Genomic DNA, 16857 nt, shown 5'->3' with positions numbered 1-16857 from the left:
CAGTCTATTACACAATCTGTCATTAATTAACACCCGTCTATTACACAATCTGTCATTAATTAACACCAGTCTATTATGCAATCTGTCATAAATTAACACCAGTCTATTACACAATCTGTCATTAATTAACACCAGTCTATTATGCAATCTGTCATTAATTAACACCAGTGCATTATGCAATCTGTCATAAATTAACACCAGTCTATTACACAAACTGTTATTAATTAACACCCGTCTATTATACAACCTGTCATTAATTAACACCCGTCTATTATACAACCTGTCATTAATTAACACCCGTCTATTACACAATCTGTCATTAATTAACACCAGTCTGTTATACAAACTGTCATTAATTAACACCAGTCTATTATACAACCTGTTATTAATTAACACCCGTCTATTACACAACCTGTCATTAATTAACACCCGTCTATTACACAACCTGTCATTAATTAACACCCGTCTATTACACAACCTGTCATTAATTAACACCCGTCTATTACACAACCTGTCATTAATTAACACCCGTCTATTACACAACCTGTCATTAATTAACACCCGTCTATTACACAACCTGTCATTAATTAACACCCGTCTATTACACAACCTGTCACTAATTAACACCCGTCTATTACACAACCTGTCACTAATTAACACCAGTCTACTATACAACCTGTCATTAATGAATAATACAAACGTTTGTCTTATATACAACCTGTTACAAGCATTTGTCTGTCATACAACCTGTCTGTTACAAGCGTTTGTCTGTCATTCAACCTGTCTGTTACAATCATTTGTCTGTCATACAAGCAGTCTGTTACAAGCATTTGTCTGTCATACAACCTGTCTGTTACAAGCGTTTGTCTGTCATACAACCTGTCTGTTACAAGCATTTGTCTGTCATACAACCAGTCTGTTATAAACGTTTGTCTGTCATACAACCTGTCTGTTACAAGCGTTTGTCTGTCATACAACCTGTCTGTGACTAACACTTGTCTATCTTACAAACTAACACTTTTGATTTATCAGACCAATGTTACATATCGACATTACTGATAATTCATGGAAAACATAATTAGGAAATAGCATTTTCGAGTACAAATACTAGAAAAAAAATCGACCGCCCATCCAACACTTGGTAGCGCCAGACTTTGTGAAATGTTTGCCTTTCGATCGATGAACGAAATATAATTTTCACAATGACATTGATAAAATTACATCAGGTTTTACTTCAAGGAATGTTGCGAGTTTCCTCAAAGGCTTCATTTGTATTCTCACGAAATAATATCCGTACGTCATTCATTCTTAAATACACCTTTCCCATCTAAATACTATGCAAAGATAATTTTTGAAAATATCACAAACTTAGATATAGACTTATATCCAAGTTCGTGGTAATATGAACATTTACACTACAGGTAATTAATTCCATGGAGACTAACCTATTGTTTTCCAAATCCTCTTAGTTTGTCAGATGAAGGCGAATAACTGTACTGGAAGATCTTCATATTTCCCGGTATTGGTAAATGTTAACCTGGTTCCTCTGACTCCGACAAAGTCGAATTTATGTAATGTTTATAACAAAGGTCAAGAACAACAAACTGAAAAAAAATCTGTCCATACCTATCTTATATCAAATAGGGCATATATATATTGTACAATAATGAATAGATCTGCATCACACAGCTGCTTTTCCTTTTACTCCTCAGTGATGCTAGGGCCCAAAGCGAGGAAATCGAGATGACGTAGGGAAATAAGAATATGTCGATACACATGCTGAAAATTGTAAATAAGCACATTTCTTTATCAGTGTATTTATCTGAATGTTCAATACCAAGATACTAGACAATAATCAAACTACCAGGGGAAAAATATATATGAAAATTAAGGACCTTTGGTTTTGATCTATAGGGTATTACATCGGCCTGTTAGAAATAAACTGACCAAAGGTTTCGAAAACAGGTCTTTAACAATAACATTTGGTATTTAATTATACCAAAATCCTTCTGAAAATTTACTTAAATTTGTTTACTACTTTTCAAAATTCACCAAATATGGAAATGGACAGAAACTTGCAGATAATGCATACAAGAAACTATGTGTTATCAAGTAATTAATGACGTCATCAATTATATCAAAAGCATTGCTACAATATCCATCAAGAAAAAACCAACATGGCAACATGGCAACATGGCAACATGATCATAATTAAACTCAAAATTCCACATAACAAGGGCAAAATAACAGCAAAGGAAAGATTTACACGGAGACTCCTGAAAAAGTATAAAGAGGATAAGATAAGGTGTTCCGGAAGACTAAGCGTCTTCTGCTTCATCGGCAACACCCGCCATTTAAAATTTGGTCAATCCAGGCAAAACATGGCATGGTCTCAAATGAGAACAAGGTATACAACAACGGAACCAACAAGCAAACTAAGCAGCCTCGAACATGTCCAGCTTCATATCACACAACGGAACCAACAGACAAACTAACGAGCATCAAACACGACCAGCGTCATATCACACAATGGAACCAACAAACATCCTAACGAGCATCAAACACGTCCAGCGTCATATCACAAAACGGAACCAACAGGCAAACTAAGCAGCCTCGAACATGTCCAGCTTCATATCACACAATGGAACCAACAGGCAAACTAACGAGCATCGAACATGTCCAGCTTCATATCGCACTTAAAATATTCCTTGGTGACATAACCATGACGACCGTAAAACTTTGGATTTTTCTCAGTCGCCTCTTTGAAGTAGCAAAAATAAACCAAAAGCAAACAGAAAAATCCATTCATGTTGGTTTGATAAATAACAAATCGAAACAAAGAATCACTTCAATGAAAACATTTACACTGTGGTGGTTGTAACAAACATTATCTCTTCAATAAATACATTTACACAGTGTTGGCTGTAGCAAACATTATCTCTTCAATGAATACATTTACACAGTGGTGGTTGTAACAAACATTATCTCTTCAATGAATACATTTACACAGTGGTATTGTAACACTATCACTTCAATAAATACATTTACACAGTGGTATTGTAACAAACATTATCTCTTCAATGAATACATTTACACAGTGGTATTGTAACACTATCACTTCAATAAATACATTTACACAGTGGTATTGTAACAAACATTATCTCTTCAATGAATACATTTACACAGTGGTATTGTAGCAAACATTATCTCTTCAATGAATACATTTACACAGTGGTATTGTAACATTATCACTTCAATGAATACATTTACACAGTGGTATTGTAACAAACATTATCACTTCAATGAATACACTTACACAGTGGTATTGTAACATTATCACTTCAATGAATACATTTACACAGTGGTATTGTAACACTATCACTTCAATGAATACATTAACTTCGCAAATAAGCTGTTCGAATCTGAATGTAATATCGGGAACAATTGTTCTGTTTTCTAAAAATTTGGATTCTCCTACCGAAAGGGGCCTTATGTTACATATTAGTAACTATCTAACTTGTAAGGAGGTGGCTTTTAACTCTTTCTTTGAGGAATATCTCAGCGTAACCATAACTTTAAATAGTACAGATGAGATGTTAGTATGTCTTGTGTATAGATCGAACAGCGGATCAAGTGAGAATAACGATCAGTTACGAACCTTTTTACAAGGCATATCTAAGGAACGTTATTCCCATATTCTTAAACTGGGAGATTCAAAACAATAGTTAGGGTTCATCTGGAACATTCTATTACTGTATGGCATCCATATAGAGTCAAACATATAGATATGATTGAGGCAGTGCCATGGAGAGCAACAAAACAATTATCAGGATTTATGGAACTGACTGAAATGCCTAAAATTACCAACATTGGCATTCAGGGGGATTCGTGGGGATATGTCTTCAAAGTTGCGAACAGTTTTTGTGATAGTAACGCTGCTGGTTTCCTTAAATTGTGGATTGACAAAGTTTAAATTCAGCGGGCAAGGGGTCACTCCAAAAAACTTTACATGCAGCACTGTAAACTTGACATCAGGAAACATTCTTTTGCTTTGCGTGTGGTCAAAATATGGAACAATCTTCCGGAGTATATTGTATTGGCACCAACAGTTAACTCGTTCAAAAACAGATTAGATCAACACTGGGCAAATCAAGAACTGGTATATAATTATAAGTAAGAAATTTTGTAGTTCCTGGATCTGACGTCTCAAATGACAATAATTATAATCATTATCATTGCATCACTGAGACCGGTATAGAGGATCGTAAAGATCCTGCACTGGTAATAAACTAAACTAAACTAATTAACAATGTTGTAAGTATTCAATGGTGTGTTACATACACAATGATTATTAAGTCAGACACTGCTGTACTTCTCAATTAATAATGTGAATACAACAATATGTACAAACTTTAGACATTTACTAGAAATGAATAAATCAGTGACTGACAAAATAACATTTTATAAATATTTCTAATTTTGATCTGTCTTTGATCTTTAATGCATTTATACCTATACTGATTACTGGATAAAAGAAATACACAACTCTCACACACAAAGTAGGTTGTTACTATATATAGCAGTAAGTAACATGTTAACTGTAGGTAAAAATCAGACTCTGAAATACTGGTTGGGAAAGCCATGTCTTGATATAAATACATACCCAGTGTGGTTATAACAGCACTTCCTCAGCTCAATATGAGCTGAACAGAAAGCGTTGACATTACTTTGATGATAAACATCAAGTATAGACGATAATCCTTCATGAAACCATGTGCCGGGATGTCAATGATTATGTATCACTATATATAAAGGTTGGTGATGATAAGACCTGTGATTATTGAAAAATGCTGAGTCTTGTACAAATGCTGGCATCACCAAAGGAAAAGTCAGTTACATGTGAGACTTTATGTATACAAGTAGTATACCTCCATAAATGTAGACTTAAATCCAATTAAACAAACTACAATTACTAACTATGCTGTTGTAGGTGAATAAACTCAACGAAACAATGTACGGCTGAACCTATTTATCTTGGACTTGTATAAGTTGAAGACCCTGTTTCATTCAAAGTATTTCAGATGTCACGGCCAAACTTTTCAAAAAAATTTGTTCTCGCTTAAATCAAATAACTAGAAATTTTTCAGCGGTCCCACCGACTTCGAAATAACAAAGTTCAACATACATGCTCTACTACATTTGTCCAAATGGTACGTGTATGGGGCCACATTATTGAAATGTACATACAGCCTTTCAACATATTGATAAAAAACAAATGCCTGTTGACGGCATGACTAATCAAGGGTTTAGAAATTTAAATATGACCATGACATAACTATTTTGGATAAAGAAATGTACACTTTTGATCGAAACTTAAGAGTATAACTAGGACAGATCCACTATACATTTACGATAACTTTGATCATGCATGTTCATTGATATGTACTGATATGCAGATACATCAATAAATTCAGGTAGAACTTGTACCTTACAAGTAAGAAATGCAAATGCATGTATATTTATACTCCAATGTACTATGTGGTTATCTAATGTACAAAAAAAAATGTCAAAAATGAATAAATAAATAAATAAAATGAAAATGCACATCATTACAAATATATATGATAAAAAGAGACAATCTCCTCATTTAACAGTAATGCAAATAAAATAACAAAGAAATAGCATTGATATCATAGATATCTGTGCTGCATTACATATAATAGTAATGACAAGTGTCTTGTTTAAAGATTAGAATCACCTTATGCATTAATTCTCAAGGTTTGATACCGAGTTGATTTAAACTCTAGGATTTCTGATGTAATACTTACATTTATGATATGCATCCACTTTATGTCATAAATCATCGCTCTAAGATAAATCTGTTTGAATTTTTTTTTTTTGATAATGACATACTTAATTGTGCTATTCTGAACAATGAAAAAAAAAGTATATTTTGACCGTATAATACACTGTATGAACTCTAACAATAAATCCCACTTCCCTGTAATGGTTACCTGTCACTCTGTTGATAACAATTTGAATGTTTTTTGCAGAAACAAGAGGTTGGAATATCTATAAAGGACAAACAAAGGTTGTGTCACACCGACCCCCTTTTCCTTCACTATTAGAAGATCAGATTAAGATCCAGGGGGTGTGGTTCATTGCTCCCTACCCATGACAGTTTGTGTTTTACAGTAAGCTGAGTAATGAAACGGTCTGTACTTCATGGTTGTGTCTTTGGGCAAAACTCTTTGCCATAATTGCTCTGGATGACATTGGAGAGGTCTCCTGTATGTTGTTCAGTGAAGTAGCCACCAGGTACTACACGTAAACATCAAATTATCATGTGACAAAAACTAGCAAACAAGCAATCAGACAACCTTTCGTGACAAGGAAATATCACTTTTTTAAAAATCTACCAAGATCATCAACATCACAGCTTTACTGATATGTTTTGTAATTCTACCAATGAGCTAACGGATCCTCTCCTCTGTCGAATACTGCCCGTTTATCTGGAAAACAAGGATAGGCAGAAATATGATTACACAGAAATCAGGATAGATAAACTCAGATATAGAACCGTGAAGTGAACCTGACATTATAGGATATATCAGGAAACACTGTTGTTATCACAAAGTATAGTTCTACTTCAATACCTATTTCAGGTTAGAAGTGTTGTCTTTTATATACAGCATATCAAGATCATCTTACAAAGAGTTACTTCCCTTGTTGAATTGACCATCTTTCCTTTTAATGACAAATAATATCCAAAAGATAGCAATACCTGAAAGGCAGAATTGACCTCATATCATGCCCTAAATTTTAACATTGATTACTTTATACTTCTGTGTAAACGAAACAGTTCATGATTCAACCTTAATTCTCCAGTGGAAAGGAAATAGATATACATTAGATCAACATACATTAATGTATGTGGTATTTCTCTATGTGTAGCAATTTAACCACATAATAAATCTGAAATACCATTTATACATTTAGAAATAATATATCTACTGACCATGGCAAAAATCATTGGCATTTAAAAGTGAAAAAATATGTGACAGACACTTTAATACTTTATAACTCAAAAATACTGTGATGACATAAAAACAATTCCTGAATAATTATTGTCACTACCATTTGGCAACTGAAGTATGACAAATATAGTGGATCACTTAACTACCCTATCATCAGTGTAAAAACATCAATTACATCATTTTAGATGTGACACACCTGTAATATGCTTTAGCAGGGCTTTAAATGGCTGAAGGTTCCTAATGTTTGTTTTGTGATATCACATATTCATCGTGTCAGTATGCACATTGATTTCCAGAAGCGATATTGAGTGAGAACATCACCAATCTCGCTTTTTGTATCAATCTAAAACAATGCCAAATTCATGAATATGTACCAAAGTATTTCTACTGTATGATAAACTTTTTCTTTATTTTTTTTAATTTAAATTGCCAGAGCCTTGCTAAAATGAAAATTTTTTAAACCTTTCATAAACCTCATATTGCATAACAATATTTAAATAATTTTACTCACTTCGATCCGTTAAAACATCTTTAGCAGCAGTTATATCGATAAACATTTTCTGTGCCTTCACCTTATCGTCACCTTTATATCTATCTGGGTGCCATACCATTGCAAACGTTTTATAAGCTTTTAACACATCTTCGTAGCTTGCAAATCTGAAGAAATTGTTTTGAAAACTGGATTAGTAATTTTATATCACATTATGGTTTTATGTGAATTCTAATCATGAAATTTTCAAATACAAGCAAATGAAAGATTTACACAGAGATCAGAGGATATGAGACACACCCAACTACATACATATTGCAAAAGAAAATAAAATAATTCCTATGAGATCGTTATGACAACAGCAAAACTTTCCTCTTATCTTTATCCTCACTTTTCTTAATGTTAGTTTATTTGCCAGCAAGAAACCCTTAAATATTGAACCAACAGCGATACAAAGACATCAAATGCTGAAAAAACTAGGTTGTTGCTATCAATAAATAGTAAATTCACAACAGAGAAATCTAAATTATCATCATATGCCTTGGTGGAAAGCAGTCCTTGTTCATTTCATTTTGATGGAATTACAGGCTTATCTGTGGGTATCTTAAACGTAAAATCAAGTATTTTGTTTCAACATGGAGGAGTTATAAGACTTACCTATCTAAATCTAAGATTCTGTAATAATCCCTCTTCTCAGATATTTTCACCAATTCCTTGGCCTTCTTTAATCCATCTACCACATGACTATTATCCCCCATTCTTGATTTGACATACAGATAATCATCAACCGCTGAAAAAGAGATTTTCTAGATTTAGAATAATTTTACATTAAATCCTAATGATGACAATGATATAAACAATGTTAGGAAATTACATGTTTTCTTTCTAATCTTCTTGATAAAATTATTACAATTCTGTTTTCATCAGTGTAAAATGTTCAATATCCTGGTTTTATCAGTTTTGAGTAAGGTTTTGTTTACTTGTCAGTTAAGCTGCATGTTTTCGGTGATATACTTCAGACTTTAAAGTTGTGTTATTACAGCATGACCATTAGTTTATAGACAGTTTCCATTTCAGATATTACAATAAATAAACAAAGAAAGAATGTCTCGATAGTTTCTCAATAATTTTTTTCTTTTTTTTTCCATATAAAATTTGATTTCTTCAGAAAGTTTTTCTCTACCATCAACTTAATCAAGTAACTAATTACCTTGACGAGTTAATGGTAGAGAAATATTGAACTAATAATCTGATTAACTTTATGGCAGAGAAATATAGAACTACTTACCTTGATTTAGTTTTTCATTCACAATATCCATAGATATGTCTGCTCTACCTATTCTGGCTTGAAGATTATCAGGGTTTACATCTAAGACAGAATCACACGCCATGAAGGCAGTCATCAGGTCAGTCTGGTTAAAACAACATCAATAATGACACACTACCATTACGATATCAGACTCAGTCAGCTGAGTGGTCTTACACTTTGTTAGCAATTTTTGTTTCAAGTTCAATTATCTTTAACCAATAAGTTTTTTTTTATCAAGCACTCTATGTCGACACGGAATCCCATGTTGAGTTTATCAATTTACATTCCATATTGTGTCACTTGTTATGTAAAATACTACAGATCAGGTCCAAGATTTATGTGGAAGGACATCTAAGTAACAGTGAAACAGGGAAATCATACAACCAGATGGTAGTCACAAGCTGAGTAACGGGAAGATATAAATGACAAGGGACAAAGCATTAGATTTATTGTAAGGTAGGACACAGTAACAAAGGAAGGTGACAATGATAAAGGTAGGACACAGTGACAAAGGTAGGTGACAGTGACAAAGGTAGGACACAGACAAAGGTAGGACACAGTGACAAAGGTAGGTGACAGTGACAAAGGTAGGACACAGTGACAAAGTTAGGTGACAGTGACAAAGGTAGGACACATTGACAAAGGAAAGTGACAGTGACAAAGGTAGGACACAGTGGCAAAGGTAGGACACAGTGACAAAGGAAAGTGACAGTGACAAAGGAAAGTGACAGTGGCAAAGGTAGGACACAGTGGTAGGACACAGTGACAAAGGTAGGACAAAGTGACAAAGGTAGGTGACAGTGACAAAGGAAGGTGACATTGACAAAGGTAGGACACAGTGACAAAGGTAGGTCACAGTGACAAAGGTAGGACACAGTGACAAAGGTAGGACAGTGGCAAAGGTAGGACACAGTGACAAAGGTAGGACACAGTGACAAAGGTAGGTGACAGTGACAAAGGTAGGACACAGTGACAAAGGAAAGTGACAGTGACAAAGGTAGGACACAATGACAAAGGTAGGACACAGTGACAAAGGTAGGTGACAGTGACAAAGGTAGGAAACAGTGGCAAAGGTAGGACATGGTGACAAAGGTAGGAAACAGTGGCAAAGGTAGGACACAGTGATAAAGGTAGGACACAATGACAATGGTAGGACACAGTGACAAAGGTAGGAAACAGTGGTAAAGGTAGGACACAGTAACAAAGGTAGGTGACAGTGACAAAGGTAGGACACAGTGACAAAGGAAAGTGACAGTGACAAAGGTAGGACACAGTGACAAAGGTAGGGCATGGTGACAAAGGTAGGAAACGGTGACAAAGGTAGGAAACAGTGGCAAAGGTAGGACACAGTGATAAAGGTAGGACACAGTGACAAAGGTAGGACATGGTGACAAAGGTAGGACACAGTGGCAAAGGTAGGACACAGTAACAAAGGTAGGACACAGTGACAAAGGTAGGTGACAGTGACAAAGGTAGGACACAGTGACAAAGGAAAGTGACAATGACAAAGGTAGGAAACAATGACAAAGGTAGAACACAGTGACAACGGTAGGTGACAGTGACAAAGGTAGGACACAGTGACAAAGGTAGGTGACAGTGACAAAGGTAGGAGACAGTGGCAAAGGTAGGACACAGTGACAAAGGTAGGACACAGTGACAAAGGTAGGACACGGTGACAAAGGTAGGTGACAGTGACAAAGGTAGGAAACAGTGACAAAGGTAGGACACAGTGACAAAGGTAGGACACAGTGACAAAGGGAGGACACAGTGACAAAGGTAGGACACAGTGGCAAAGGTAAGACACAGTAACAAAGGTAGGACACAGAGACAAAGGTAGGACACAGTGACAAAGGAAAGTGACAAAGGAAGGAAACAGTGGCAAAGGTAGGACACAGTGACAAAGGTAGGACACAGTGACAAAGGTAGGACACGGTGACAAAGGTAGGTGACAGTGACAAAGGTAGGAAACAGTGACAAAGGTAGGACACAGTGACAAAGGTAGGACACAGTGACAAAGGTAGGACACAGTGACAAAGGTAGGACACAGTGACAAAGGTAAGACACAGTAACAAAGGTAGGACACAGAGACAAAGGTAGGACACAGTGACAAAGGAAAGTGACAAAGGAAGGAAACAGTGGCAATGACATAAAAAAATATTTTACTGCGGACAGAAGGAGGAAATGAGACTGTAAATACACTTGAACTTATCGGAAAAAGACATGCTAGTTTAATAGAATGAAGATGACAGTGACACAGATAGTAGAAATAAAACTATTCAGAAGATGACAGTGACACAGGAAGTAGAAATAGGACTTACCAGAAGATGACAGTGACACAGGAAGTAGAAATAGGACTCACAGGAAGATGACAGTGACACAGGAAGTAGAAATAGGTTTCACCAGAAGATGACAGTGACACAGGAAGTAGAAATAGAACTCAACAGAAGATGACAGTGACATAGGAAGTAGAAATAGGATTCAACAGAAGATGACAGTGACACAGGAAGTAGAAATAGGACTCACCAGAAGATGACAGTGACACAGGAAGTAGAAATAGGACTCACCGGAAGATGACAGTGACACAGGAAGTAGAATTAAGACTTACTGGAAGATGACAGTGACATAGGAAGTAGAAATAGGATTCAACAGAAGATGACAGTGACACAGGAAGTAGAAATAGGACTCACCAGAAGATGACAGTGACACAGGAAGTAGAAATATGACTCACCGGAAGATGACAGTGACACAGGAAGTAGAATTAGGACTTACTGGAAGATGACAGTGACACAGGAAAGAGTTGGCCTTCATGATGTAATACTGTACAGTGGATTCTGTCTGAAGCATCTTTTGTGCTCTTTTTATACATTGTAAATTCTGCATTTCATTTTTGTATTTATCACCAGCCCCCATCAATTTAACCATGGTCTTCACTTTCTTGTAGAGGGCATCACACTCAGTGTGATCAGGATCTAGCTTCAGGCATTCTCGGATATGTCTACAAATAAAATTTCTGATACTAATTTTAACTTAAAGTGCCAATATTTTCAGGCAAAATAACCACTAGAAGTAGTATTCAGATATATAAATTATTATCTGTATTTCATCATCACCTATTTTACATTTTTCTCTCTTAAAATAGAATTGATAACAGATTATCTCAATCTGTATCATTTCTTTTTTTTTCACCATTTAGTATTGCAGGTCTTAAACTGAACACTCTGTTCTCTGGGTGGTGTCAGGAGAAATCAAGGAAATTTTATCATATTATTTCTTCCTATACTCATTATACTCTTAAATTGCTAGCACTCATAGTAAAGAAGTAATAAATAGGTAACAAAATGTAACAATGAAAAGATCTGTACATAAATACATACACAAGTGAGTTTTCTGTATCCCCAATATCATATGCAATCATGCTGAGCTTGAGGTAAGCTGGTGCCTTAAGACCACGGTGTAGAAGAGTTGCCCGGATATCTGCCATAGCTTTTCCATATTTGCTTTCAGATAGATAACACTCCGCTCGTATCTCTCTCAATATCACATCCCACGGGCATAGCTAGGAAATAATCATATACAGTATCCACCAACGACATACCATGAGGATGGATAATACAGTGATATGCAATATTTTCCCAAGGGAGCTAAATACCTATTTTATCAGTAAACAGTCACATTTGAAAACAGATGAGACACCCAGTAAAAAATACTGCATTACTAATTCTGCACATTTCTGATGAAATAACATGTTCGCCCAATAAACTTTGATAAAGTAAGTAATGGTTCTACGCTTCAGTCTTTCGGCCAATCAGATTTTATGTTATGTAAACCATAGCCATCAAAAATACGATATAGTGGAGAGTGCTACACCCTTGAGAATCAAAATATTGCATCAATTAAATGTACATATTAAATATAAAATAGTAAGTAAATACAATATTGACTCATAATATAAATACATTTACTTACATGTACGTGTTAGTTAGAGATGAGTAAAAATGAACTTATAAAATACTGAATATAGCAGTACACTTTAAATTCTGCACTTAAAAACAGCACTGTCATACATATATAGCTACACATCTATATTCAGATAATTTTATTTAATCACATTGTTTATTTGTAGATATTTCTGAAACTGTTTAATTTTCAACTAGTTTTGCCATCGCTAACACATGTATCAGAATACATACAGAACCCACCAAATGTTCTAAAGTAAAACCTGTGTTCTTCATCAATATTTCTCTCCTGTATGGATCCTCTCGCCCATTCCGACAAAAATGGTTATGTCATACTAGACCTTTTGTGAAGTAACTGGTTGGAAATTTTTGATCATCAGAACATCTACTTATGACACTCACCTCTAGGATTTTATCCAATGCCTCCCTACAACCTAAGTAGTCTTTCTGCATGAACAGCAGTTTAGCAAATGATATATCCTGTTTTAGGTTCTTAATTTGCTGGATTCTTAGAGATGCCTCTCTGTTGGATGGTTCCCTTCGCAGCTGCAATGGGATGAAAACATAATATAAATCAAACATAAACCCCCTCCCTCACACGCATACACATACAAACAAAAACAAGTGGTCCATGGGCCTTAACGGTCATCTGAGATAAAATACAAGATTTCAAATTTTGAACTTGAGAAGAAGTCGAAAATGTGTTTTCAAGATGGCGGCCATGGCGGCCATGTTGGATTTCGGACCAACCCGAAATTAACAAACTTTTAGGATCATATCACGATCATTTCAGGTAAGTCTCAGCTCAATGACACATGTAGAACTTGAGAAGAAGTTGAAAATGTTTACGACGGACGACGGACAACGCCGGACAATAGGCGATCACAATTGGTCATCAGACCCTTCGGTCAGATGACCTAAAATGGCAAATTCTACAACATTTCAGAATATGTCTAATAATATAAACAAACACATTCATGATATGATAATAATATTAAAAATGTTTTATCTTTCGATGCATTTGAAAACATACCAGCTGTGTCATACAGTGAAAATCACATACTGATAATATATACAAATCTCTATATGTCTTTAAGGGTGAGGATATATTATTGAAATACTTTCATGTCATACAGTCTCCTACAATCCTGATATCTGAACATTACAGACAACAAACTGTGTATGGTGCGTGATGACGGATGATGCACGATAGGAATAGGTCATAGTTGACTCTTTGGTTCAGATGGTCTAAAAACTATAAGTGGAATTAGAAAGATGAGCAATGCGGAGTTTGCAACGTACCATTCAGAGATGTAGAAACTAGTACTTACAACCAAGTTGAAGTCATCTTTTGCTGAAATCAAATCTCCAAGGTTTAGATATACACTTCCCCTCTCCGCTATAGCCTGTAAACAAATCAGAAAATGGAACAGGTACTCAAATTTTCATTATTTAATATCTGTTAGATCATGTATTGTTATTTCACATATCAATTAATATGTTTCAGACCATATTTGGTTGAAATTAAAGAAACGAAAACAAATTATCCATATTACTGGAATACTTCCATATTTATTTATGTTTGTATTTCATGTTTCATTCATTCTTCGTTAAATGTGTACATTCATTAAATTGTATAGATACATTCTATAACAATCAACGGAATGATGACATCATCAGGACTGACACCTATTAGATTGACAAAATGGATCAAGACTAACACTAATGAGTTAGATATAATCCATTAAGACCAGGACTGACCCTTATTAGACAGACAAAATGGATCAAGATCAACACTAACACTGATAAGTTATATATAATGAATTAAGACAAGGACTAACACTAATTAGATTGATACATGATAAAATTAAGATCCAGATTTACATTTATATATAGGTGAGACATGATAATTATAGATCAAGACTAACACCTATTAAACTGACATTATGAATTAAGATTAAGACAAACAATAATTAAACAGACATAATTAATTAAGATTAAGACAAACAATAATTAAACAATAATTAAACAGACATAATGAATTAAGATTACGACAAACAATTATTAAACAGACATAATGAATTAATATTACGACAAACAATAATTAAACAGACATAATGAATTAAGATCAAGACAAACAATAATTAAACAGACATAATGAATTAAGATTACGACAAACAATTATTAAACAGACATAATGAATTAAGATCAAGACAAACAATAATTAAACAGACATAATGAATTAAGATTACGACAAACAATAATTAAACAGACATAATGAATTAAGATTACGACAAACAATAATTAAACAGACATAATGAATTAAGATGAAGACAAACAATAATTAAACAGACATAATGAATTAAGATTACGACAAACAATTATTAAACAGACATAATGAATTAAGATTACCACTAATACTAATTAGAGAGACATATATAAATAATTAAGATAAAAACGTTTTGTTGAATAAGCTTACTTCAGTAAAATCTGGTTGTAACTCAAATGCTTTGCCTAAAAACTTCAATGCTTTTTTGGAAAAACCCAAGTCTTTGCAAACCATTCCACATCTGAACTGTGACATGTGATTGGATGGATTTTCCTCTGAAACAGGAGAGATATGTATTTCTTACATTACCATACTGATGAATATGATCTGACATTTAATATAGTTGATTTGCAATCATGTATTTTTTCCTTACTCTAACCTAATAATTGGAATTATTGTAAATATTTATGTTGTGAAATAAAACTTGATCATAAAATTACTGTTATTGTTTTGATGATATTTCCATAGAATGTACAATATAAAAGGTAGATTTGGAGGGGTGGAAGTATAAAAAAGAAACTGACCCCGATAACTCAGGTTATTTTTATATGGGTATTAGAGACAACAATGAACAAATAATATCAGCAATTATTCAAATTAAATACCTTCTAGTTTTCAAGAACAGGTCTAATGACTGATGAAACCATAACAAGATTCAGTTTGCCTAAATCATACACAAAACTGTTTTTCCACACCAATTTCATGGTCTTGTTTTAAAGATTAAACAACACAAACTAACAATGTTGAAGTTTGGATGTATGTTTACCAAGCGCTTGTTTATACTGTTCTAGAGCATCCACAAACCGTCCAGCAGCTTCTAACGCATGTCCTTTGTCCAGGAAGTCATTCTCTTTTGTGGTTGATCCAGAGCCAAACCAACCTTATGATAAATAGATTTTTTAATACATCTTTTTAAATTTAACAACTTCAGTTAAATGACAAAAATTAGAATAGAAAAAGAAATTGGTCAGAAACAGAAGCATTCATATCAAAAGTTGTTTTGATAGCATGTGTCTGCCATTTGCCGTAGTCACAGTGCTTTATACCCTATCCTTCAGAATCTTGTGTGCGGTTTTATCTCTTTCACCTTCCTTCCATCAGAGACATATATATATATCACGTCTCTGCTTCCATCAAGAGGACATTGCATCTTTTTTCTATCGTGACCTCTGGTCCTTTTCATATTGTCCATTTGGAAACAGTTTCTTGTTACCCTACTATCATATTTGTCTGTTAATATTTTGGAAACGTTTATCTCCTCTTGTCCTGTGGTGTTGTAGTGTCAGCAGATTTAACTTCTGCAACCGTTCCGGATAAGACAGATTTTTAAGTTTAGGGAGTACTTTTGTAGCCATTCTCTGCACATTTTCTATGAGTTCTATATCTGTTACTTTTGACGGGTTCCAGACACTTGCAGCATACTCCAAATTTGTGTTTCTCTGATGAATATCTGGAACTATTAGCACAACTTTTAACAGCTGAATGGAAGTTTGTGTTTTCTATGTAAAGATCCGAGATGTGTCGCATGATCTCTAACGTACCCTACTGTATGTATAAATATAGGCCTAACGTTAGGACTTTCAAAACGTGCACAATACATGCTACACATCATTATCGGTACATAAGTTTTAACTGAAAACCTACCTGCTGTGTAAATATCATCACGTGCAATCCACAGTAATACATAAATGGTTACATAACTACCCACAGATCGAGCCTTCGATGCCATCGTGAAA

The 16857-nt window shown here is 34.5% G+C and overlaps 1 protein-coding gene across 3 annotated transcripts; it reads right to left on the bottom strand.

Moving 5' to 3' along the window:
- Positions 1-2872: 2872 nt before the first annotated feature.
- Positions 2873-16850, bottom strand: LOC132561977 (dnaJ homolog subfamily C member 3-like). Of its 3 annotated transcripts, XM_060226697.1 has the most exons (11): positions 16766-16850; positions 15888-16001; positions 15272-15396; positions 14124-14198; positions 13195-13338; positions 12211-12392; positions 11606-11831; positions 8816-8939; positions 8185-8317; positions 7549-7694; positions 2873-6512 (listed from the first exon to the last, which is right to left on the bottom strand). In XM_060226697.1, the coding sequence occupies exons 1-11, from the start codon at positions 16848-16850 to the stop codon at positions 6463-6465; spliced, it is 1404 nt and encodes a 467-aa protein (XP_060082680.1). In that variant the 3' UTR covers positions 2873-6462. The 3 variants fall into 3 exon arrangements, with proteins under 3 accessions (XP_060082680.1, XP_060082681.1, XP_060082682.1); XM_060226698.1 differs by lacking the exons at positions 15888-16001; positions 16766-16850 and adding an exon at positions 15861-15885; XM_060226699.1 differs by lacking the exons at positions 15888-16001; positions 16766-16850 and adding an exon at positions 15727-15785.
- Between the last annotated feature and the right edge of the window lie 7 nt (positions 16851-16857).

The sequence above is a fragment of the Ylistrum balloti genome, unplaced genomic scaffold (assembly GCF_031769215.1).
Source record: "Ylistrum balloti isolate Yb309-2 unplaced genomic scaffold, AGI_CSIRO_Ybal_v1 Utg371318, whole genome shotgun sequence".
NCBI lineage: Eukaryota > Metazoa > Mollusca > Bivalvia > Pectinida > Pectinidae > Ylistrum > Ylistrum balloti.
This window is presented reverse-complemented; position numbering and strand designations above follow the sequence as displayed.